We start from the raw sequence: 26,095 nt of genomic DNA, 5'->3' as shown, positions 1-26,095 counted from the left end.
CCCGAGGGGCCCTATTCTTACTAGGATTTTCTGAAGATGCACCGCCCATGTTCACGCCAATGGCTAAGCCTCTGGATGCGAAGCATTGACTTTGTATTCTAGAGCAGAAGTTTCAGCAGCTCACTATGACTGAAGAATAGAAGGTGCGCTTTGCAGTGCAGCTGCTATTGGGTTCTACCAGTGCATGGTGGGATATGTTCAATGCCATGCAGCCGGTGGACCACCGTGTGACTTGGTAGGAGTTTACCACTGCTTTCTGTGAGTACTACTTTCCTGCTGGTGTGAACAGGAAGTTCACGGAGTTCCTAGACCTAAAGCATGGAGCATGTCTATGACGGAGTATGTGAATAAGTTCAACCATCTGGCATATATGCTAGGATCCATCGATACTGATGAGAAGAAGAGGGATTGTTTCTATCGTGGCCTCTCTTGTAGTCGCAGAAGGAGATACACAGGGAACTACAGACTTTTGGTGCTGTGATGAATGTTGCTATTGCCATGGAGGGACTTCAGCATGACTCTTAGGCTGAGTGGAAGCACAAGCAGGTGATTACTGGGTCTTCTAGTCACCTCTAGGCTCAGAAGGTATAGGTTGTCAGGCGAGTGCCCTATCAGTCTTTGGTTGGGCAGCCATTCCATCAGCCTTAGCAGACCTACCAGGCACCTCCCACTCAGTACCATGCACCTACTCTGCAGGTGCAACAATAGTAGCCTCAGGGACAACAAGTTCCTTGTTTGGAACAAGCCTGGTGCTTGTTTCAAGTGTGGCAAGGAAGGCCACTATGCTTGGGAGTGTCCATAGAACCAGCCTACGTAGTCTTCCCAGCCTTCAGCCAACTCCGTTTGATCAAGAGGACGATTATCAAGAAGAAGGTGCCCATAAGCCGCTCTAAACAAGTCAACTTCACTAAGGCTGAGGAGATCTTGTAGAATAAACTTGTGATGACTGGTATGTTTACCATTGATTTCCACTCAGCCTATGTGTTGTTTGATTCTGGTGCATCACATTCATTCATGAGCATGGGGTTTGCAAGAGACATAATATATCTCTTATGGCTATTCCTATTGCCTATAGAATTAGTACTCTAGGTGTGTAGTTGTGCATTAATACTCGAACGGACATAGTTAGATTAGTGCTAGGCACTCACACTTACCACCTCTAGTTTATGGTGTTGCCTGGGCAAGGCATAGATGCAATTCTAGGCATGAACTGGTTGCGAGTTTATGGGGTAGTCTTGAACCTTAAACAGAGAGTTGTTGAGTTATGGCTTCCTTCTTCCGAGGATAGAATGTCTCTCCTTATACCCTACATCCAGCCTTACCAGTTGCTGCTCATGTTGAAGCTTCTCCTGATCTTGCCTCTATTCCTATGGTTTGTGAGTTTTGGATGTCTTCCCTGGAGATCTACAGGTTGCCACCGGATAGGGATGTGGAGTTTTCCATTGAGTTAGAACCTAGCACTGCTCCTATTTCACGGTGTCCCTACCGCATGGCTCCTAAAGAACTAGCAGAAATGAAGAAGTATTGGAGAAGGAATTATTGGAGAAGGGCTTTATCCGTCCTAGTTCTTCACCATGGGGTTGCCCAGCTATTTTTGTGAAGAAGAAGGACGGTACTCTGCGGATGTGTATGAATTACCACCCTCTCAATACGGAAACCATTAAGAACAAGTATCCTTTACCTCATATTGATACTTTGTTCGATCAGTTGGCTAGTGCAAAGTTGTTTTCTAAGATTGATCTCGTTTGGGTTATCATCAAATTAAGATCCAGCCACAAGATATACCAAAGATAGCCTTCTCTACTAGATATGGTCTGTATGAATACCTAGTCATGTCTTTTGGTCTCACAATGCTCCTGCATTCTTCATGTATCTCATGAATTTAGTCTTCATGTTAGAGTTGGACAAGTTTGTAGTGGTGTTCATTGATGATATTTTGATATACTCCAAGAACAATGAAGAGCATGTACAACATCTTCGGATAGAACTGACTCAATTAAGGGAACACAAGTTGTATGCCAAATTCAGCAAGTGTGAGTTTTGGTTAGATCGAGTGTAGTTTTTAGGACATGTGCTGACACCTGAAGGTATCTCTATATATCCAAGTAAGGTGCAAGATATATTAAATTGGAAGTCTCCAAAGTCAGTGCATCAGATCCGTTAGTTCCTTAGTCTTGCTGGTTATTATCGGTGCTTCATTCCTGACTTCTCCAAAATAGCCCAGCTAATGACCAAATTGCTCCAGAAAGATGCCAAGTTTGTGTGGAGCCTGGCTTGTGAAGAAGCTTTTCAAGCCCTGAAGAAGTTTCTACATCTACTCCTGTTCTTTCCCAACCAGATGTTGATAGGTCATTTGATGTGTATTGTGATGCCTCAAGGGCTAGATTGGGATGCGTGCTTATGTATGGATGGATATGATAGCTTATGCTTCATGTAGCTAAAAAGCACGAGGTGAATTTTCACCCATGATTTAGAGTTGGCTGTTGTGGTGCACGCTCTAAAAATTTGGAGGATTATTTGTTGGAAATAAAGTGCATATTTATATGGATCATAAGAGCCTCAAATATATTTTCACTCAGTCCGAGCTGAACATGAGGCAATGGAGATGGTTGGAGCTAATCAAGGATTATAATTTGGAGGTTCATTACCATCCTAGAAAAGCTAATGTGGTAGCTGATGCTTTGAGCCAGAAGTCGTATCAAGTTGAAGAAGCACCTTTGTCCCACAACCATGCTGAGGTGCTAGCTCATATTGCTCTAGTCTTGGATTTACTTGAGCAAATTATTATAGAGCAAAAGGCGATGTTTTGGAAATTCTAAGTATCAATAAGTTAATTGCCGAAGGGTGTGGTCCTCATTTTAGTGTTGATGACCAAGGTGTAGTGAGGTTCAAGAATAGATTGTTGTTCCCTCAAGTGATGAGCTTAGGAGAAAGATTTGGATGAAGCTCATATTCCAAGTTATCCATTCACCCGAGAAGTACCAAGATGTACATGATTTATGCCACTTGTATTGATGGTCAAATATGAAGCAAGATATCACCAAGTACACAAGCTGATTGGAATGCGACACTTGTGGAGAGTTAAGGTTGACCATATGCATACATCGGGATTTTTTGTAGCCCTTGCCTATCCCTGTTTGAAATTGGAGGGATATTCCATAGACTTTTGTTGTGGGTTTACCCCCGCACGTTTACGAGCTTATGACTCTATTTTGGTCATTGTGGACCGTCGCACTAAATCCCACTCATTGTCTTCCGGTAGATACAAGGTATTCAGCTAAAAAGTATGCCAAGTTATATTTTTGATCGGATTGTGACCCTGCATGGAGTTCCTCTTAATATCGTCTCTGATAGAGGGTCAGTCTTTGTCTCTTGTTTCTAGGAGCAACTTTAGAAATGTCTTGGTACTAGTCTCCCCTCAGAAGTTCAGCTTGTCATCCATAAACTGATGGTCAGACAGAAAGACTCAATCAGGTACTTAAGGATATGTTAGGGTTTGTGCCATTTCTTTCCTAAAAAGTGGGATGAATGCTTGACTCAGCTGAGTTTTCTTACAACATAGCTATCAAGAAAGCATTCGTATGGCACATTTTGAGGCCCTGTATGGGCAAGAAATGTAGAACACCCACTTAACTGGGTGGAAGTGGGAGACCATGGGTTATTTTGGACCTATTTTATCAAAGAGACTCGAGAGCAAGTTAGCATTATTCAGAGCCATTTGAAGGGCAACTCAAAGCCGTCAGAAACTTATGCGACAAGCGAAAGAAGGCCCTGCAATTTGAAAGTTGGTGACCATGTGTAATTGAAGGTATCACCCATGAGAGGTGGTGCATCGATTTGGTCTCCGTGGAAAGCTAGCCTACTTGCTATGTTGGACTTACAAGATCTTTAGACCGGTGTGGTTCTGCTTGCCTACCGTATCCAACTCCTGGATATTTATCAGCATTGCATATCTTCCATATTTCCCAGGTAAAGAAATGTTTGCGGGGTCCCAGATGAAGCGGTGGAAATGAAGGACTCACTCTCCAACCCGACTTGGTCTTATATTGAGCATCCTGTTCAAGATCTAGATGAAAAGAAGAGTGACTAGAAACACATGTGATGAAGTTTTATAAAGTTTAGTGGTAGGGAATCAGTCGAAGGACGGAAGCAACGTGGGAGCAAGAAAAGGCTATATCTTGAAGCATTATCCCACCTTCTTTCTTGTTTATCGAGTGGTAATTGTTTTAAATCAGCATTTATTTCTTCTCTCTTTTTCCCACACTAGGCATATGAAAAAAATCTTAGGGACAAGATTTTGTTTAAGGAGGGTAGATTTGTAACCACCCTCGGTGTTACACCATAAATTATTTACTAAAACATATCATGAGCATCATGTTATGTGTTAATGCATGTAATAAAGTGTGTAGATCAATTTCTGTAACTCGAAACGATCAACAGAAATGGCGAAACGAAAGTTGTTCGATAGTCATGTTATATCACTTAGGGTTTAAACTAATTTTATTAAGCAAAATGTTATAGACATGTTGTGATACTTAATATAAAGTTGAACTACAAACTTTATAGATGACAATGAAATACTTACGGTCAAAAAATGATATTACTAGCTAATATTTTCACTAGCTTAGAAATCATAAATGGAAATCAATCAGCCTAACAAAACTTAGAGATTTCAAGTCTGCCAACAGTTAGACACTGCTATGTTTAGCAATTTTTGTAGAGAAATGGGGTTAAGAAGTATGGTAGTATTATGGCGTTGTTTTAGTAGCCTAATATACCCACTAAGGTATAGGAAAAGTGGTTTGGGATTGGATCACTGGTTTAGACTGTCTCGAACACTTTAAAATCCATGCATAATAACTCGGGCCGTCTTCTCATGTTGGACGCGGTCACTAGGCCGTCCAGCCCTGACGTCGCAGCGTCGGTGTGCTGGGCGGTGTGCACATGCATGCACGTGGCCACGCTGGCCGATTGCTGCTACCGCAGCCTGGCTGCAGTGGGCACGCCGCGAGCCCGTGCACCTGCACCTGGCCATCCTACCATCATGCCCTGCGCCCGCCGCCACCTACACCTGGCCATCCTACCACCGTGCCGCACTACTACCGCTGCCGTCGCACCGCCTAGGACTTGGCCGAGGCCGGCCATAGCGAGCGCTAGCCCTGCGCCCTGCTACTCTACCTCACACTACCGTCTTGGGTGCTGCTGGCCGCTGCGCTGCTGCCACAGCCACACTACTCATGTCACGACGCTTGCTGCCGTCGCATCATTGTTGCGTCAGCGCCGGTCCTGCACTCTTTGCGCTGTTGCCGGTCCTGTGTGTCGCCTCTGCCACGGGTACATGGGTGAGCCACCGTCGCCATGCCATTTATGGCACTACAGCCGCACGGGCCATGCCGGTCGTGCACGCCGTCGGTTAGCGCTGGCGAGTGGGCCTCCCAGTCCCTCCGCTCACATCCTGCTAAGGCATGGACGAGCCGAGCCCACCTATCGCGCCATCTCTCTCCTTCCCTCTTTCTCCTCTGTTTTCTGCCACCGTCGTTGCGTCACGGTGAAGCCAGAGAGCGAGCACCTCTCATCAATTCCTCATGCTCGCCAGCGCCTTCATGCCCCTCTCCAGCCGACCCACCCTGCCTTGACTCACGTCACACCGAGCTCCAATTTTGGAGCTTTGCCCACCGCCATGCCGTTAAGGCCCCTCTCCGCCCGCGTCATGGCCTGCCTCCACCACTTCACCTAGCATCAATTCCTCTGCACCACTAGCTGCCTTGGCTCCCTCTTCATCTGCGCACGCTAGTCGTAGCCCTAGTGCTGCCTCCTCACCACTAACGTGACTGTGCCTTTGTGGTCCGTCGTTCACCTCGCAGCACGACGTGGCCAGCCTCGCTCGGGTCGTCTCTGGCCGAGCCGGCTTCTTGGTAAGGTCACTGGTGAGTTGTCGTTGGTCACCCGTACCCCTACCGCCTTGTTGTGTGGCTCACCAGAACACCATCGCCATTGCCATAGGGTCCCCGCCGTTGTGGTGAGGTCCTTCTATAGCGTCCCGGCTCATGCAACCACCGCCCATCATCTCTTGTCGAACCCTAGGTGAGCGTAGGCCTCGTAGATACGTCAGCGTGGGTCCCATGTGGCCGGCGTAAGCGTCAGTGCCACCGCTTGCTGCGCCGGCACGCGCGGGGATGGTCGAGGGCCTTGCCATTGTAAAGAGAAGAAGATCCGAGGGTTTTGTTGCAAAGTCACTGACTATAGAAATAGTATATGTAGTGTCCGTGCTATTTTCTGATAACGTGATGGCATTTTTTCTAATGTGCCAGCGCGCATGGGATCTCCCCGTCGTGGGCTGCCTCGCGCTACAGGTCGGCCTCACGTGGGCCGCACACGCGTTGCACCGCGTGGGCCGCGTTGGGCCAAAATCAGTTTAGCTTTTTTCATGGAGAATAGAAATAGCTTTTCATTTTAATTCTGAGCTGAACTTTGGTAATTAATATAAAATAATGTTTGCATCCAAAAATTATGAAACCAATTTTGTTAAGTTCCTAAAATTGTGCTCTATCTGTTAGTGTATTTTGTTTATATATATACTTGTCGATACCAGGAGCTATTAAATCATTTGAGAGTGCTTAATATTATTAGGTTAAATATTGTAGGAATTTTTGTGGCAAAATAGTGATAGCTTTAGCTTTAAAATTTTTACAGTAGCTTCATGATATTATTATGTGCTCACTGTAATTTTTGTAGTTTTAGAATAGATTTAACATAAGGGTAGTTAAATGCTCTTTGTTTTAAATATACAATAAATCATTAGTAGAAATAGAGATATATCCTTCAATTGTAAAGCTATGTGTTTGTTAGTTGAACCCAACACTTTACTTGATGAAGATGATAGTTAGCTTAGTATCTTAGTCATTAGAGCTAGCTTAGTAGTTTACCATGTGTATTCTTATTTTAAGAGTTGTTGTTGTCGAAATGCTAAGTGTTGCATCATCATCGCATGCATATAGAGAATGAATTGGCGGAGAATGCGACCATCGAAGATGACGAGTTTAAGGAGGTGATCAAGGAGTATTAGGAGGAGATCCTCGTGTAGGATTCGGTCCTGAAGCCGCCACTGACTGACTGAGCTGACACTGCGTCTACCCAAGGCAAGCCTCGGTGCACAACCCTTATTTTGAATGATCACTGAATATATATATATATATGATGTGCATTTACGTTACATGATTTATATTGAAACTACATGCATAGATAACCTACCTATGAATCCTACTAGCATAGATCGAGTAACTGCTATGCCTAGGCTATTGGTAGCGTTAGTAACTTACCATTACTCACAATAGGTGATTATTATTATCACCCTCATGATAAAATGGTGAAAAGAAATGGAGACTGGGCATAGATATAGCGCGTGTATTGGTGGGTGTAAGAGGTTGTATCCCACGGCCAACGGGGCATAGCTTAGTTACACTGTTTTTCCTGTCCGTGTCAGTTAAGGACCGACCGTTGCATTGGATTCTAGTCAGGTCACAGACTTATTATCCTGAGTAAATACTTACTTATGGGAGCGGGAAGGTGGCACTACTCCAAGTGATGAAGCAATTATGAAGATCATGATGATGGTGATGCCATGGTGATCATCAAGCGCTTAGACTTGAAAAGAAGAAAGAGAAAAACAAAAAGCTCAAGAAAAAGGTATAAATAGTAGGAGCTATTTTGTTTTGGTGATCAAGACACTTAGAGAGTGTGATCATATTTAGGTTCGATAGCTGTACTATTAAGAGAGGTGAAACTCATATCGAAATGCGGTTATCAAAGTGCCACTAGATGCTCTAACTCATTGCATATGCATTTAGGATCTAGTGGAGTGCTAACACCCTTGAAAATGTTTGTAAAAATATGCTAACACATGTGCACAAGGTGATACACTTGGTGGTTGGCATATTTGAGCAAGGGTTCGGAACTTCACCGGCAGAGTGTTCACCCATAGAGTGCGGATAGTCCGACGGTGCCACCAGCGCCCTATACAGAAAAGACAGAAGTCACTGTAAGTGACCGGACGCTGGTCTTGATAAGACCAGCGCGTCCTATCAGTAGAAGCAGCAAAGACGCTGGCGTTGGTCTCTAACCGGATGTTGGGTCACTTAGTGACCGGACGTTGGAGGGCTACGTCTGGTCCCACTGACGTGGCAGTGCATAGAGGGGACGTCGTGTGATCGGACGATGGGTGTGTCCGGTCGAGCATGACCGGTCATGAAAAATTATTTCTAGATGCTTACTGGAAACGATCGGGCGCTGAGGTCTAGCGTCCGGTCACTTCACAGCAGCGCGTCCGGTCATCACTTGACCGTTGGGATCGGGCGCTCAGTATTTGAAGAGAGAGGACACGTGGCGTGCATCGCACGACCGGACACTAGAGTCCTACGTCTGGTCGATATGATCAGAGCGTCCGGTCACCCCGTGTTGTGCCTAGTGAAGGGGTACAGTGGCTCTATTTCATGGGGGCTTCTATTTAAGCCCTATGGCCGGCTCTAGCTCACTCTCTTGGCCATTTGCATTGACATAGCAACCTTATGAGCTTAGCCAAAGTCCTTCCACTTATCTCCATCATTGATTCATCATCTTTGTGAGATTGAGAGAGAATCCAAGTGCATTGCTTGAGTGTTTGCATCTAGAGGCACTTGGTGTTCGTGTTTTGCTATGGGATTCGCTTGTTACTCTTGGTGGTTGCTGCCACCTAGACGTCTTAGAACAGCGAGGATTGTCGAGCGGTGGTTGGTGATTGCCTTCGGCTTCGATCGTGATGATTGTGAGGGGTTCTTGACCTTTCCTCGATGGAGAGCCAAAAGGTACTCTAGTGGATTGCTTTTGGCTTGTGTGATCCTCATCTTATGTTGGTTGTGCGGCAACCTATTGAGGGTTTGGTGTGTGATGCCAATTAGCGTGTGAACCTCCAAGTGAGTGAATTACCACAACGAGGACTAGCTTGCCGGCAAGCAAGTGAACCTCGATAAAAAATCATTGTGTCATTATTTGATTCTGAGCTGATTGGTCTTCATTGTTATTCATTCTGGTGATTGATTGGCTCCTTCCTCAACACAGCGGTATAACCTTCTTGCTCACTCTCTTTACTTTACCGCAAACTAGTTGTCAAGTTCTTTAGTGTAGCTAGTTGTGAGAGCTTGTTAGTTTGGTTAGTGTGGCTCTTTAGTTAGCTTTTGAGAGCACACTAACTTAGTGTAGTGTCATAGCTATTGTGTGGATAGAAACTATATAAACTAGAATTGTGGTAGGTGGCTTGCTTTTTAGTAGGCTAGCGCAACACTTGCTTCGCCTTATAATTGTCTAACCAATTTATTAAGTGTTGTTGTAGAACTTTTTAATAGGCTATTCACCTCCCTCTAGCCATTAGGACCTTTCAGATGGTGGGGGCCTAAGCACCACATCGAGTTTGGGACTCAGGTGTGGGGGCTTAGATGCCAAGTTTGGACGGGGACCTGAACCCCTTGACAGGAGAGTGGTAGGTTGGTCCTGCTTATGCCTTGGGTACAAGCGGGGCGTCTGTTTTGAGGTACCCAGTTGGGCTATAATGGTTCGTGAATCACCATTTAATATTGTACGACTTATCTATGATCTAGCACCATAGTAAGAACTGGAAGATAAAAGATGGTGAAATAGATCTGATTGCTCAAGTCTTGCTTGAAAGTAGAATATGTGCTTACATAGAATGGTTAGCTGATGAACTAATCATGACTGCTAATAAAATACATACATAAGGATTCACTACTAGTAATGCTTTTGTAAAAAGGAAATTCAGCAAACCATAAAGCTTATCATATCGTTTGGAGTCGGGAAATTATTCCTACTAGTCGGGTAAGTCTTGCGAGTATATTGTGTACTCAGGGTTTATTTACCCCTATTGCAGGTGCAGCTTGAGGAGTAGTTGTTGTGTGGAGGATTCTTCTGGTGGGCACAGATGATCCTTATATTTTATCGATGTTTATTTTAATTCCGCTGTTTAAATTCCGCACTCTGAACTTCGTATTGTAATAATGTATTTCTGAGAACTCTTGTTGTATGAAATAGACTAAGTATTGTAAACTCGTTCTCATCATTAGATCCTGGAGGAAAAACATGGATTGTTCAAGTTCTCCTTTAGGGTGTGCTCGACGGAACCGTCCGATATAGCTTGCCTTCAGGGTGCTTAGTGTCTGGTGGAAGACGAGCGTCTCCGGAGGTATGTTATTTCGGACGGTTCTACAACAGCTTCCCGACCCCGACCCGCGCACCCCCAGCCTAGTCCCAAGCGTGCCCCATAGCCTGCCGTGTCCGCCCCATGCATGACGAGCGCGTCCCAGCGCCCCTAGCCGTAGCACCCGCATTCGCCGACCCCCAGCACCTCCGTCCGCTAGGCCCCCTGCGAGCCACACGCCCCCATTCGCCCGGCTTGCCCCTCCCAGACCGAACAACATAAACAACTCAAATAAAACACTTGCAACAACACAGAACAACTGCCGCAACATTAGGTTGAAGGGGCTGAAACATTTGGAACATATTACTGCAACATTGCTGTGAAGCATATGAAACAACGATCGATTAAAAGCACTTGCAAACAACATGAAACAACTGCTGCAACATAAGACTGAAGTAATTGAAACATTTGAAACGCATTATTGCAACATTTTGTGTGAAGCATATAAACCATCCACATCAGAAACGATTGCAACATCGTCTAGAAACAGGTGAAATATTTTAAACAAAGTGCTTGCAACAATCATTTGAAACACTTGCAACATCCCCGATCTACTTTTGCAACAACCATATGATTCAACCGCAACATACCACTAAAGCCTCTTAAATAATTGAAAGATACAATTGCAACATGAGAGGGAGAGAAGAGAGCCAGGAGCTCCTTGTGGAGGAGAACGTCGGTGTGGGGGGGAGGGGCGCCGCTGGGGTGGGGGAGGAGGACGCCGGGGGTCGGGGAAAGAAGCAGCTCGGGCGGGGGTGGCACCGGCGAGCAGCTCGAGAGGGTGCGTCGACGAGCGGCCCAGGCGGGGGCGGCGGCGACGAGCGGCTTGTTGCTACCGCGAGCGGGGGCGCACGGCTCGGGGGGGGGGGGGGGGGGGGCTCGTGCGGGGGTGGCGGGGCGTACAACATGGAGCAGGCTGAGCGACGTAGTGGATGAGGATAAGCCGAGGTCTAAACTCTGGATGGGGAATCACGCGAGCGAGTGGAGGAGCGTGAGCCACGTCCGGAGGTGAAGTCACAGCGCCCTACATATATCATTGTCGGTTTTTTTTTTAACGAGAGGGACAACTCGTCTCCTTGGTGATGGTGAGGTCAATCTCAACTCGTCTCAGCCGAGTCGAGCTCCAGCTCACCAAACCGGAGGGCATTCCGCGGTGGCCCCCGCAGTAACGCGGCCCGGCCGCCGAGACCCACCGATCCGGTCCCCGAGCCCGCGTCCCGGCCCCCGGCCGATCTGCTCGCCCGCCCGCCCGCCCGCTCGCCGAGTCAACGGCTTGACTGCGCCCGCGGCCGCCACGCTCGTAGTAGTAGTATATACGAGTACATGCCTTCCCTGTCCTCTCCTCCTCTCTCCCATCCGTCCAGCATTGCAGAAGCCGGAGAAACTTCCAAGCCCAAGAAAAAAAAGCTGCTACCTTTAACTCGATCCCCTCCCTCTCCGCCTGAGTCCGGGCGGTGGCACCGAAGCCTAGAGCCTCCGGCGAACCGGGGCTACCTGCCGCGACGCGCTATTTCGGCGGTTTTGTGCCACGGCGGGACTGGAACCGCCCGGGCTGCCCTGTCAGGATCACCAAGCTTGAGCAAGTTCAGTTGTCCGTTGGCGGTTGGAATTCGCCTCTCGCCGCGCTTCAGGTGAGTCTCGCCGTCTCGTTGGGTTCCTCTCGCGTCTCGCCTTTTGTTTCCTTGTTGCGTTATCTTGTCTTGTCGAGCGGTTGCGTGAATCCTTGTTTGGGCACGGGTTAGTGGGCGATTCAAACGCTGGTTGTGTCTCTGATCGAACAACGCCGCCTAACTCAGGATCAATCACTAGATTACCTGATATATTCTGGACAGAAAGCCTAGCAAAGAGATTTTATTTCTGATCCCAACTCTGGTTGTCAGTAACACATAATTGTCAGCTTCTGATAAATCGTCACGCCATGGCGGGATTCTATGCACAGTACAAATGTGCAGATTGGAGCCAATCATGCATTAGTTGCTCGCAGTAATGAATTGGATTGGATGCCAGCGCATATCTAGTACTAGTAGTAGTTCTATTCGTCATTATTCTGTACCATGGGCCGTAATCCGTTGCTGTGCTGCTGCACGGAGTATTATTTATTATTACTCACAACAATCAGTTAGATAAGCACTGACGTACAGGCTGCACACATACGTCTTTTATCTACTGATGAAGCATTTTTTTTTTTTTGGTGGGTTGTCTTCTTCGCTGTTTATTAAAAGAATGGACTGTGTATGGAGTATTTTTTTCTCCTTTTTTCTCCAAAGTATGTTTGGTGTGTTAGGAAAGGAGTCTGATGTTGATGCCTATCTAACTATTATAGGAGATATTTTGAATTAGACAAAGGCTGTAGTGGGCCTAGCCTACCGTGTTTGATCGTATTATTGTTGCCACCTGAATTGATACTAAAAGCGAAATACCAACGTCTCGATCCATGGTCATCAATTAGGTTGAATGATGTAGCCTGTGCTGCGGTGCGCCGGTGCTAGTTTGTTTTGTGAATGAACATAGGATACGGGTGATGAAACCACTGCTTTGTGCATCAGTGGTTTTCCTGCTCCTGTTCTGTTCATACTTGAAGTGCATTTAAATTATGTGGTCAACTCCTCGTAAAAAAAAGGGTTCTTTGAATTATTGCCACCCGAATCGGTGCTATCTAATGATAGGATACGGGTGATGAAACCACTGCTTTGAATTGGTACTACAAGTGAAATACCAACGTCTCCAATCAATGGTCATCAATAAGGTTCAGTGATCTAGCCTTTGCCGATGTGCGAGTTCCTTTTGTGAATCGACAGTAGGATATGGGTGAACCGCTGCTTTGCGTATCAGTGGTTTTCCTGCTCCTGTTCATACTTCAAGTGTACTTTGAATAATGTCCACTCCTTGGCCAAAAAAAAAACCCTATATGGTCAACCGAACTTAGGAATCTTTGCCCCGTTTGCTTGGCAGATAAGCCATGGCTGAAAATATTGTTGGCTGATTTGTTGTGAGAGAAAAATATTGTTCGTTGGCTGAAAAAGTACGGCTTATAAGCCAAGCGAACAGGGCGCTAGTAGGTGGGATTATGATATTTGTATAGCATAGAAAAATAGTGTGCGTGGATATAATTTATGTAACCTTATGGAACTCAAGAGAAATTCTTTTTGCAACAGCATCTCTTTGGCTCTTTTTTTTTTTGAACGCAATGGCAGAAGCTCTGCCTTTCAATTAAGATAGGAAAAGAAAGTTTATGTACAAGCAAGGACAAACGAGATTATGATTACCCCCCCCCCCCCCTCATAAGCATGTAAGCTAAACATAATCGAGTGCTCTCTTTCTTTGCTCTATGTCTTCCTTTATCCTTGCGGCTACTTGCGTCGCTGTTTGTATCTTGTTGTCGAAAATTCTTCTATTTCTGTCTTTTCATATATTCCAAAAGGTGTAGATTACCACCCCGTTAAGCCGCCTACGCTCAGATTTTGGCACTTTCGTTGCCGCATCATCCCACCATGACCTGATATGGGTGGGGTCAACCTGGGGCTGTTGCTGCAGTTGAGTGAAGTTTTTCCACGAGAGGATTTGATCCCAAACCGCCTTAGCGAAAGGGCAACAAAGGCATAGGTGTAGGTTTGTCTCTAAGGAACCGTTGCACCGCACACATTGTTGTTGGTGTGGCCACCCTCTCTTTTATAGGTTTTGTGCCGTTAGAATTTTATCTTGCAGTAAGATCCAGGCGAAGATCTTGCATCTGTTCTCCACACGCGCTTTCCAAATCAACTCCATACGGAAGGGGACAAGCGAACCTCTGAATTGGATTCTGTAGGCCGAGCGGGTGGAGTAATTCCCATCCTTGGTCCAACGCTAGGAGATGGTGTTCTGGACGCCCTGTTGTAGGTGCACGTCCTGTATTCGTATCCAAAGAGACACAAACTCCTCTATGTGGATAGCCGAGGTGATTTTTCTTCGTAGCTTATGCATCTAATTGTTGTTCTGGAGCTCTTGTTGCATCGTTCGGTTTGTCCTTGAGACTAGGTGGAACAAGTTCGGGGCTAGGTACCTAGGAGCTTATCCATTCAGCCAACTGTGGTGCCAAAACTTAGTCTTTGCACCGTCCCCCAAAGATATAATGATTGAGGAGTTGAAGAGAAGACGATCATCATCAGAACATGGAAGCTCCGAGCCGCTCCAAGACTTGGAGTCGTCCACCCATTCTTGCCAAAGCCATCGCAACCGGAGGGCTCGCCCAAATCTCTCAAGGTCAGGGACGCCTAAGCCGCCCAGGTCTTTAGGTCTGGTAACTGTTTGCCAATTAACTAGGCAGTGACCGCCATTAGCATTCTCCTCCCCCTTCCACAAGAAAGACCTCCTGATTTTGTCGATCTTTTTCTTAGCCCAAGCAGCCAGAGGAAACACTGTCAGGTGGTAGGTTGGCATGGAGGAGAGGACAAAGGTAACAAGAGTGAGGCGTCCTGCTCTGTTTAGCCATCTTTCTTTCCATTTGGGTAGCTTGTGCCCAATACGGTCTATGAGAGGTTGCACATGGATCTTTTGCAGTGATCTGATGTGGAGTTGCAGCCCCAAATATATGCACGGGAAGCCCCCTCTAGTACCGGTGAAAGGTGACAGGACTTGGTCTAGGTCGATGTTTGCACAACCAATCAGATGCACTGAGCTCTTTTGTAGATTAATATGGAGTCCTGAGAATGTGCCAAACGTCTGCAGGACGATTTTGACGGCTTCTACATCGTCTTTTGTGGGGCTGATGAAAATGGCCGCATCATCTGCATACATCGAGGTTCTCCATTTTGCCGCCGTGATTGGTAAGGGGGTGAGTATCCCATGTTGGGTTGCTCGGTCAAGTAACCGTTGAAGCGGGTCCATAGCTAGGATGAATAGCATGGGTGAAAGCGGATCTCCCTGGCGGACGCCTCTGGCATGGCTAAAAGTGGCTCCCTGCCGCCCATTTAGCAAGGGTGTCGAGGTGGATGTACGTAGGAGGATAGAGACCCATTCACGCCAACGCTGTCCGAAGCCCAAAGCCTGCAGAACCTCAAGCAAGTACCCCCAATGTACTGTATCAAAAGCCTTGTGGATGTCTAATTTCATGAACAAAGCCGGTATCTTCTGCTTGTGTAGTCTTTTTACCGCGCCCTGGACGTAAAGAAAATTATCATGGATGCTTCTCTTTTTTATAAATGCGCTCTGGCAGTTGAAGACGAGGTAGTTCAGTCGAGGAGCAAGTCTGTTAGCTAACACTTTAGAGAAGATCTTGGCAAAGGCATGGACTAGGCTGATGGGTCTAAAGTCAGTAACTCTTGTTGCATCTGCTTTTTTGGGTATAAGGATAATGGAAGCCGAGTTTAGCCATTCGAAGCCCTAGGCATTCAATGTGAATAGGCTGTTCATGGCTGCCATAACATCATCTTTAATGATTTCCCAACAAGCTTTGAAGAAGGCACCCGTGAAGCCATTCTGGTCCTGGCGCTTTGTCGGAAGGCATGGAATATATAGTGTTTTTTATCTCGTCCTGGGAGAAAGGCGCCTCCAGATCGGAGAGATCATGTTGGTTGTAGCCAAGGGCTTGCCAATTGATTGTGGAAGCTCTCGGAGCCGCGGAGCTAATGTGGTTTCTAAAATAATCTTGTATCACATTTTCTTTCACTTGATGAGCCACCGCGATCCCCCCATCCGTATGTAGACAATGTATGTAATTCTTTCTCCGTCGTGCATTGGCTCTACTGTGGAAAAATTTTGTGTTAGCATCTCCACACCGGATGTATGTTAGTCTCGATCTCTGTCTGATTCTTGATTTTTCAATGGCTGCGAGCCCAGTGCTACGGGTTCTGAGGCGGCAACATAGGTGAAGCTCCATGGCAGTGAGCAACCTATGCTCTTGGGCCTCCTCTAATTGTAACAATACTTCTTTCACTATGGCGAGCTGCATCCTCGTGTCCCCTATCTTGTCTTTCTTCCAACGCTTGATCGCTTTTGCCACCCGCGCCATTTTGATATGCAAGCGTTTCATAGGAAGAGCAGAGGCGACCGGCCTATTCCAAGTGTTATGGACAAGATCTTGAAAGCCTTCCATCTTAGTCTAGTAATTTTCGAAGCGGAAGGACGTGCTCTGTTGGTGGTCAAGCTCTCCCTGGAGTAGCAGTGGGGTATGGTCCGACATGAGCGATGAGAGGGAGTGTAAGAAACACGCGGGGAAGAACAGCTCCCACTCGGGGGTACATAGTAGTCTGTCAATTCTAGTGAGCGTCGGGTTGTCCTGTTGATTGCTCCAAGTGAAGCGATGTCCATTTAGCTTGATTTCTTTGAGCCTCAAATGGTTGATCGTCGCTCTAAATGCCCCCATGAGGCGCCGGTTTAGATTGGAGTTCTTGTCTTCCGCCCTCAAATGGACAAGATCTTGAAAGCCTTCCATCTTGGCGATGCTCTCGTTCCAGGCATGAAGGGGAATGCCCTCCAGGCACAGGCGAACACGGTACTTGAGGTCGCAGATATCCCCGTGCGTGACCAGCTGCCACGGCCTTGTGTGGATGTCGAGGTTGTGACAGGGGAAGGTCCCCTGTGCCACAGCCTTGTCGCGGTGGTGGCGGTGCTTGAAGTCGATGAAGAAGTCTTCAGGGGCGTGCCTGACGACGGTGACATCCTCCGGACAAACCGGAAAATGGTGGCAGATGGCCCTCTTGATGACGTTCGGCTCCACCACCTGCCGGTTCCCCCCCCCCCCAGCCAGGCCACCATGCCATGCATGGAGAGACGGTCGAGCTCTTGGTCCATGTTGTCGACGGAGAAGGCCACAGCGTAGGTGTCCAGAGGACGGACAGCGGGGTCCCCTGGACTGGCCATCGCTGCCGTACCCAGAGGAGGGAAGTTGGTTTCGTCGAGAGGTGGTGGAGCAGTCTTTGGCGTGGGAGCTTGCTGCCTGGGAGAAGAAGGTCTGCTTTTGCACACAAAGCTTTTATGCCCCCAGCGGCCACAAGAGAAACACCGCACCGGGTCCCTGCAGCCCGCCGCGGCGTGGCCAGGGGAGAGACAACGGAAGCATTTACCTCTCATGCGCCGCTGCAGTTCATCGCTGTGGTGGTGGCGCGGCGATTTGACCTGGGTGGTTGAGGGAGTTGAACTCCGGGAGACGCCACCAGCGTCTCGGGCGCACCATTGACCATCCATCTTCATCTTCTGACGCGAGGCGCGCGCGTGAATGAATGCCCCATCGGCCAGCTGCCGCACCCCGGTGACAGCCCTGAGCCATCCCCCTCGGGAAGGGAAATCTCCATTATAGCCGGGTGCTGCGGACTGGAGGTGGGGAGTTGAATGCCCGGCGGAGCGAGCGCCAGCGGCACACCTCACTGCAGCGGATCTAAGGCACGATTTAGTTGGCGCAGCGGCGTTGGAGTAGTAGCTTCTCACCGGGAGGTTGCAGAGGGGGGAGGCGAACTTGACGCGCTTGCCCGACGTGCCTCCTGACTTGACGGCCCCGGCGGCAGCAGCAGCGGGAGTAGCACTGGTTGCGTCGAGGCGGAGCTCCGGCTCCACGGCGACCGAGATGGCAACATGGGCCGCGCCATGAGCGGCAGCGGGCGCAGCAGCGGGCGCGCGGAGCCGGAAACACGGCCCCACGGCGGTCGATTCGGGGATTGGGCGGCGGGGAGGTGACGCACGGGGTGGGAAGCGGTGGGGGACGGTCTCGATCTGTGGCAGGGGGCCACCGCCAGGCTTGCGAGTGGGATGAGGAGGACGACCGCGGGGTGGGGAGCGCGTGGAGGCGCACGGCGATAGGGGGGCGCAGCCGGCGGCGGCGGATCTGGGTTGGGGGGCGGCGTACGGGGGCGGGGGTGGGGGCGGGGGCGGAGGAGCGGGGGAGCGTAACGGACTCATCTTTAGATCCTCCTCTTTGGCTCTTTGGTTAGATTTATTCTGAGAACTCTATTTTGAGATTTTAACATGCTTGGACACTCCTGTTGTTCTATAGATTACTATTCTGCCCCCTTCCCCCCTCAACTGGAATGCCAAAACAAACAAAGAAAATATCTTTTGTTTTCTAACTGGAATGCACATATCACATCAGTACTGTTTTAGCGGGTTCTGATAAGTTTTCGTTATTACAGACATACAGTACTGTATACATAGATATCCTTTCCTGCTACTGCAATTGTGGGAAAGTAATTTTTGCCCATATACATTTTCAAGTTTTTTTTTTTTAGAAAAGGATATACACTTTCTAGTGATTAGTAGCATTCAGTTTCTGGCTTTTTCCTTAGGTTTCCATTTTTGCTAAGCGCAGATTTTGCTCATTTTTTATTGTTGCAAGTTGCCTAGTGTATTGTTTATACTGCTACTTCTTGCATAAGCAGAGCCTCTGTTCATGCCCTCATGTTTCAGGATACTGAACTGCCATCTCAGTTAAATGATACACTGCACGACGGTGGGCACCGGTAGTTTGAAACACATCAGGAATGAGCTGTTTTGCTCACTTTTTCAAGAGGAAAAGGGGGGCACAGCAACAAGACAATCCATCTAACGATTGTAAGATCTCTTATGCCTACAGTTATGTAAAAAGATCACCATTTCAAAATTAGTATACTTGTTCTCTACTTTTAATGAATCTGCCTTCCTTCATGACACTAACTTATTTCTGCAGATTTCACTGGTTCTGAGAATATAACAAGATACAGCTACAGGGAACTGGTTAGAGCCACATCAAATTTTGACCAAAGCAATAAGATTGGTGAGGGGGGTTATGGACCTGTCTACAAGGTAGTAGCATAACTACTTCCAATTTGATAAAGGACCAGAATGCATTACTGGTGTTTAAAACCTTTCTAACTTACCACTTCAGGGAACACTCAAGGATGGAACAGCTATTGCCGTAAAGGTTCTGTCTTTACATTCTAGACAAGGTGCAAAGGAGTTTCTTAATGAGCTTCTTGCAATCTCTGATGTAGCACATGAGAACCTTGTCAAACTCTATGGGTGCTGTGTAGAAGGGAACCACAGGATCCTTGTCTACAATTATCTTGAAAATAATAGTCTTGCACATATCCTTCTAGGTAGTTCTCTTTACTGAATTCTGAATATTGTTTTCTGGAGTAATATCCTTTTAGCAAGGTAAAATGTTTACATCCTGTAACATTCCCGTGCTTGCCGTTCTATAGGTTCGGGACATAGCAACATCCAGTTCAACTGGAGAACTCGGGTAAATATCTGCATTGGTGTTGCCCAAGGATTAGCTTTCCTCCATGACAGTGTCCGCCCCCACATTGTTCACCGCGACATCAAGGCAAGCAATATACTTCTCGATAAGGATCTCACACCAAAAATATCTGATTTTGGTCTGGCAAAGCTTCTACCTCCGGATGTATCACATGTTAGCACAAGAGTCGCAGGGACCCTGTAAGTGAAAGTTACTATTGTTGTTTCCTCTACTGTGATGGATGTTTCTTTTACTACTTTGTGTTCTCCATCCACATACTCCAATTGTAGGTCTGATGATCCTTTAAACTTAGGGGGTTTTTTGTGATTTTCCTTTAAACTTAGTTGTGAGAGGCATTGGCAGCTACAATTGTCCAGTGACAGTTACTTAAAGAGGTTCTGTTGATCTAAATATCTAATCAGGGAGTGCAGTGGAAAGAATGAAACCAAACTAGTATTTGGTCACTCAGACATGGTTTGTGTGGTACCTAACACTGTAGTTTTGCTCGCAGAGGTTACTTGGCTCCTGAATATGCAATTCGAGGACAAGTTACGCGGAAGGCAGATGTCTACAGCTTTGGCGTTCTGCTTATCGAAATTGTGAGTGGAAGATGCAACACTGATACGAAATTGCCCTACGATGACCAGATTCTCCTTGAGAAGGTATATACGGGATTCTACTAGTACAGACAAGACACAAAACACTTGCCATGAAAGTGGTTGCTTCAAACTGCATTTCTGAACAAATCGCTTCTATATTTTTGCAGACATGGAGATATTACGACCGGGGGGATCTGGAGAAGATCATCGGCGATGACCTCGACGTCAATGAAGCCTGCAGGTTTCTGAAGGTTGGGCTCCTCTGCACCCAAGACATGAAACGGCGGCCAGGGATGTCTACGGTGGTCGCCATGCTGAAAGGCGAGGCCGACCTGGGCACGGAGGTGATCAGCAAGCCCGACGTGATCAGGGATTTTGGAGACCTGAAGATGAGGAGCAGGGCCACGTCGTCGACATTGCTGACCTCCATCATGGCGCGGTCATCCCAGCTGTCATCTGAGGAGACAACGCGCACCTCCATCACCGTCACCGAGATATCGGAGCGCGACTGATGATCGCTGATGAGCAGAGGTTGCGATCGTGTAGCTAGAGGACCGGAAAGTGTATGTAGCATAGGCCGAAGAGAATTCTTTTTGGTGGTCTTATATGATCTGTGTGCGTATATAGATGTCCATTCCCTCGTTGGGTTAGAATTATAGAGCATGAACCAACTGGTGAGTCAGTCTGAGTTCCAGAACTGGAAAGCAACCTGTGAAGTTATTGAAAAAAAGAAGAGGAAAATCTTCTTGTTTTGGTTGTTGATAACAATGTATCTTCTAAAAACACTGTCAGTATCTGTATAGTCTCTTCTCTTTTTTTTTTTTTTTGCAGTTTCTGTACATATACATATAAACTGCAGATGCAGTCAGTCATGCGCAGCTAGCATCCTGGAGGAGCTCTACTTGACTACTTGTAACTTGTTCATGCGCAACGAGGCTTAAGAGCGTTCTGAACACGTTGAGTTCTGTAGTGCTAGTGCTGTGTACTTGCCCGGAGGTTCTGTGTGTCTTGTGATCAGAGTTTGGCCCTGCTCCCGCGCAACGGCACAAGCGTGCAGGTGCAGGCCCCGGTGGATGATGGAGAGGTGCAGTGAAGTTAGGTCAGCGCGCAGAGGCCGGCTGGCCGGCTGCTGGTGTCTCGCCGGCGGCCGACACGCGCGCCAGGCGCAGGCCTTGGATCGGGGCAGGCAGGGGCGTAGCATCATCATGCAGGGCCGGCGCTGCGAGCTGCGTGGCTGGGCTGGCCACGGCCACAGGGCGCGCTGGCGGCAGGCGGCAGCCGGCAGCCACCAGCCAGCAGCGCAGTGTCCTCACCTGCCTCAGCACTCGCCATCACCGCCACTATGCCCGGCCAGCGCCCGCCCGGCCTACACGCCGTACGTGGAGCCGGAGATGCCTTCTTCTTGGAAGAGCGATTGGTGTGCCGCCATGATCGGTCCATGTAGCTCACAGGCACAGGCACAGGCGCACAACGCAGGCGGGCGGGGGCCCCATGCGTGCATTGCATCGGCTGGCCTGGCTGGTTGGTGTGCTAGCTGGGCCTGTCTGCCGCATGAAAGCATGAGTGAGTGTGACCTTGCCCTGCCCTGGGGCTCAACTGCAGAAAAGTGAGCGCTGGCATAATACGGAAAAGTACTATGCCTCCGTTTCCAAAAGCATGCAAACTCTAGGCTTGGATAGGGCTAAGTTTATAAAAGAAATTATTACTTTTTGTAACTCCAAATAAATGGCCCTATTCGTTTAGCTGAAATTTAGCTTGTATTGATGCTTATGCTGATTTGTTGTGAGAGAAAAAACACTGTTTGTCTGAAAAGTACTGTTGAAGTAGTACAGCAGAATAGGGCCAATATATATTATATGGAATACATTCCATGTTTAAACTAATGATCATTCTAAATGTATTAATATTTTTAAAATATCTAATCAAATTTAAAAATGTTTGATTTCTCGATAAGTAAGAATTATATTTTTTAATGAAGAGAGCATCTTTACTAGATGTGTTTGTTTTATATTTCCAAAAATAATGTAAATCTTGTTTACGAGGAGTACAAATTTTTTAAGTTTGACTAAGTTTGTAGAAGATATATTGTCTACATTTAGATCTCCATTTAGATTTATTACGAAAATATATCATATGATTAATCTAATGATACTTATTACGTATCAGGAACATTAATATTTTTTAATATGTATAAAAAATCTTTGACTCCGCGGGATCCTAGATTTATACACTCTATGTGACACTATGTCTACGTGACGCGGAGGTATAGTACTAGTGCATGTACTACTACTGCGGTACTGCCCTTTTTTTTTGGGTGCCCCTTACTACGTATGAGAGCCGAATAAAGCACCTAGGCATGCAATGATTCTAGTGGTTGTCCGGTAGCACCGGGCATACGCTTGTTTCGTATCAGGAGGTCTCATCACTTTCTCCTTTGCATGAAACAGTAAAGTGTACAGTGCCTAGAAAGAAGAATGTACATGCATGATGCGCCGCATTGGTCCAAGCGATCGATGCTCAACTTTTATGTGTGTAAGTGGTTGGAGGGCTGTGACGCTGCTTTATTGTGAGAGAAAAATATTATTGTTGGTTGATAAGCCCGGGCTAATAAGTACTGTTGACTAGTTCTTGACGTGTGATTTTATTACTATATATCTTTATTATATAAATATATAGAGATAGATAAAGTCCTGTTCTTTGTCCTTGGCGTTGTCAGGAAACGCTCACACAGATTGTTCCCTCAAGTGTTTTTTAATGGTAGCCACCTGCATGCAAGAATGATAGCTGAGATCAGGGTTTGATTTCTTGGGTCGTCTATGAAAGGGGCAGCCATATATATGCATTTCTATAGGAACAAATGGCAGGAATCACGGGTGAGCTGATGATTACACCCATTTGCATTGTTGGTTGGTTGGCGATAATGATACTGTGTTGCGTATGTGTGTGTGTGTGTGTAGAGGTGTTTTGTGTTACTGTTTGCTCATGTTGCGAGCGATGGGTTGTTGCTGGTTGAGTTGTCTCTGTCATTTACAGCTGTTGTTTTTTTTTTATTGTAAAACCTTCTGGTGCTATTGTTTGTCCCTTTTGAGTTTTCATCTTTATCAATATAATCAGCAGGTCCTTGCCCATTTCATTTAAAAACAATTAAGTAATATATAATTTTCAAATATATGCACTATTATTCTAGAGGTGTAGGGACTGTTTAGTTAGAAGACTGAGGAGTTGCCTGGACCAAACAACCACTCTCATGAGTTGGATTTCATCACCCTAGGGCCAGATGCTTGTCTGGCTATTTCTCTGCTTGGGAGGCAACAACCAAATAGCCCCATAATTTTTAATAATGTATTATGAATGCCAGAACGGTGGTCTCAGCTACCGAATTTTTTACTTTTTGGCCCTTTTTTCGAAAGTTTCTCTCAAATAGACCCCTGGCGGAAAGAATTCCAGAAATGGACCCTTGGCTCGGCGCCAGAGTGAGTGGCGCCGAGCTCGGCGCCACGGTGACTGGCGCCGAGCTCCTGGCCACAGGCAAACGGCCTGCAAGGGGCTCGGCGCCAGAGCTGAGGGCGCCGAGCTCGGCGCCGTAGATCTTGGCGCCGAGCTCGGCGCCGAGCTACCTGCATTTAACCCCCGCCCAGCCTTCTTCCCTGAGCGTTCTTCCTCTTCTTTCTCCTCGGGTTTTTTTCTCGCCACTTCATCCTACCTCACGAATCGACATATTGGACCTTGAAAACCTTGATTTGATCCGTAGATCTTCGAGAGCAAGGTATACTCGCTCACCTTCTTGTTTTTCTCGTATAGATTCGGTACATATTAGTCGGATTTTTGAACCTAAGAATCGTCATCACTTAGGGTTTCATTGTATCCCTCAATATATGTATTATACAACCGTAGGTTCATTTCAAGGCGTGAAAAATGCTAGCAAACCAAGCCGTATGTAGTTATGTTATGGGTTTATTGTTGTGGATGAAATGAGAAACCCTAGGTTTAGGGTATAATGTTAACTGCTTTTGGTTCTTATAACGAAATTGATTGTATTGTAGTTATGGTTCTCATTGATATTTTGTTGTGATGTTTTTATTTATGTTTGCTAAATTACATCCTATTTGTTAGATGCAAGAAATGTTTCGGGCGGAGTTTTGGCGAAAACGGGGTCGTCCTCGCGAATTATACCCCGACGCGTCTAGCAAAGATGCCCCTGTTCCCCCTGACCTTCCTGTCCCTAACTGTGATTGTGGTTTCCCGGCCCATGTTTTTCAATCGAAACATCCAGACACAGCCGCGCGTTGCTTCTACACATGTAGTCGGTTTAATGTAAGAAATTATTTGTACTATCCTTTTTCTTTATTTGTTTAAGTATGGTACTAATATATTATTGGAATCTCGTTGTGTAGGACCATGAGAGGTGCTTTTTCTTTCAGTGGATCGATGGTGCAGAAAAGTTTGATCCTAGGTACCTCTTTTTCGACGATTGATTTAGAGGGAGACATCCACGTGAGCACTTTAAGCGGTGGGTTCCACCCCTCCTAACCCTCTGGCAATGACGGCTAAGGAGAAGCACCTAGCCACCGTTAGACGACTCGAGGAACCTCCTCTGTGCGATTGCGGAGATCGAGCTGTGATAAGCCCTAAGAATACGTTGGAGTTTGTGTGTCCAAACAAGCATGAAGTAAGTGCAAAGTGTATGTGTTAAAATCTTGAGCTATATGTGTTTATGTACTAATGTCTCATTATTTAGGTGTATTCAATGGCGAAGTGTCGTTTCAAGGAGTGGTTGTATGGTCCTAAGAACCAATGGCCGGAAAAACCGCGGAGGGTTAAGGAAAAGAAGAAAGAACGTGTAATCTACAAAGCACCTCCTGTCATGTGCGAATGTGGTGTAAAATCCAACTATGGCCTAGTCCCTTCGGAGCTTGGAATAGGTCATTATTGCGGCCATATGATTGAGTATGATGAGGTTTGTTATAATTCTGGTAAACATGAAATCGTATTTTGTTTGTTTTCCTAATACATATATGATATAATATTTGTTTTGAACAAAGTACTAGGAAATGCAGTTGGGAATGTTATGATGGTCAAGCTAAGTTTTTGGATGAACTGAAAAAGAGGCAAGTAATTGCACGGAAGAGGGGATATGGACCTGACTACGTCAACCTATTCGTTAAACATCACAAAGAAAAGATGTGTGAGTTTGCTAGACAGCGCGGTATTTGTAACCCGGTCGATGTTGGGCTTAACAAATGGGGATTGGAGAGGCGAACGACGTTAGAGGAGGAGAGGGCAAGGAATGAGGCAAGGGAGGAGACAAGAGTACAGATGCAGGTCTTGGATGAGCATGTTGCTACATTATGTGCCAGTGAGTGCTTGAAAACCTTTTTTCGTTGCCTGGTTTTAAATGTAATATTATCGAGTTGCTAACTGATTGCATTTTATACATCAAGGAATTGGTTGCGGCGGAGAACATGCTGCAGAGGTGGCTCGTGCAAGATATGAGGAGAAGAAGTTAGATGCCCATAGATCACGAGCTGGTCGCACCGTTCAATCATCGATTGTGCTGTGTGATGATGGAGACGAGGATGAGGACGACACTGGTAGACTGAGTGAGCTCATTGCTTTAGCAGAGGCGGGCATACAGGCGCAGGAGGCTGACGACGACACAGGCAGACTGAGCGAGCTCATCTCTCTAGCAGAGGTGAGCATTCAGGCGCAGGAGGCTGACGACGACACTGGCAGACTGAGCGAGCTCATCGCCCTAGCAGAGGCAGGCTTATAGGCAGAGGAGGATGACGACGCGTTCTTCACTCAGGCCGCAGCGGCCGCAGACAAAGCGGAGGCCGCTTACTACAAACGACAGACAGGTGAGAGCAACGCAGTTGAGCCTAGCCGCAGCAACAGGGTTGTAGTAGAGGACTGGTACTCGGATGATGAGTTGCTTACTCAGTACGTTTCAGATTGAGGATTTGGAAGTGCATTTGCCCCTTTGTCTACTGTCAGCACTTAGTTATACTATTAATATGTTGTGTAATATGACATAGTATCTAACTTTTCATTATGTGGTTGTTTTCATTA

At 46.8% G+C, this 26,095-nt stretch overlaps 1 protein-coding gene across 1 annotated transcript; it reads left to right on the top strand.

Moving 5' to 3' along the window:
• The first annotated feature begins 11,503 nt into the window (after positions 1-11,503).
• Positions 11,504-20,794, top strand: LOC136526900 (cold-responsive protein kinase 1-like). The gene is made up of 7 exons (XM_066519472.1): positions 11,504-11,874; positions 18,617-18,760; positions 18,876-18,991; positions 19,074-19,284; positions 19,390-19,627; positions 19,939-20,089; positions 20,194-20,794. Exons 2-7 carry the CDS (start codon positions 18,691-18,693, stop codon positions 20,536-20,538), a joined length of 1,131 nt encoding a protein of 376 aa, XP_066375569.1. The 5' UTR covers positions 11,504-11,874; positions 18,617-18,690; the 3' UTR covers positions 20,539-20,794.
• Positions 20,795-26,095: the final 5,301 nt, after the last annotated feature.

This window comes from Miscanthus floridulus, chromosome 19, assembly GCF_019320115.1.
Source record: "Miscanthus floridulus cultivar M001 chromosome 19, ASM1932011v1, whole genome shotgun sequence".
NCBI classification, from domain to species: domain Eukaryota; kingdom Viridiplantae; phylum Streptophyta; class Magnoliopsida; order Poales; family Poaceae; genus Miscanthus; species Miscanthus floridulus.
Note: the sequence above shows the minus strand (reverse complement) of the source record. Positions and strands in the feature narration are given on the sequence as shown.

What these genes read in the sequence shown, in the direction of transcription:
- LOC136526900 (XM_066519472.1), top strand. Translation starts at nt 18,691, where the DNA reads ATGAGCTGTTTTGCTCACTTTTTCAAGAGGAAAAGGGGGGCACAGCAA. An exon ending in AGACAATCCATCTAACGATT is followed by an intron (nt 18,761 to 18,875) that starts GTAAGATCTCTT and finishes TTATTTCTGCAG; the next exon opens with ATTTCACTGGTTCTGAGAAT. An exon ending in GTTATGGACCTGTCTACAAG is followed by an intron (nt 18,992 to 19,073) that starts GTAGTAGCATAA and finishes TTACCACTTCAG; the next exon opens with GGAACACTCAAGGATGGAAC.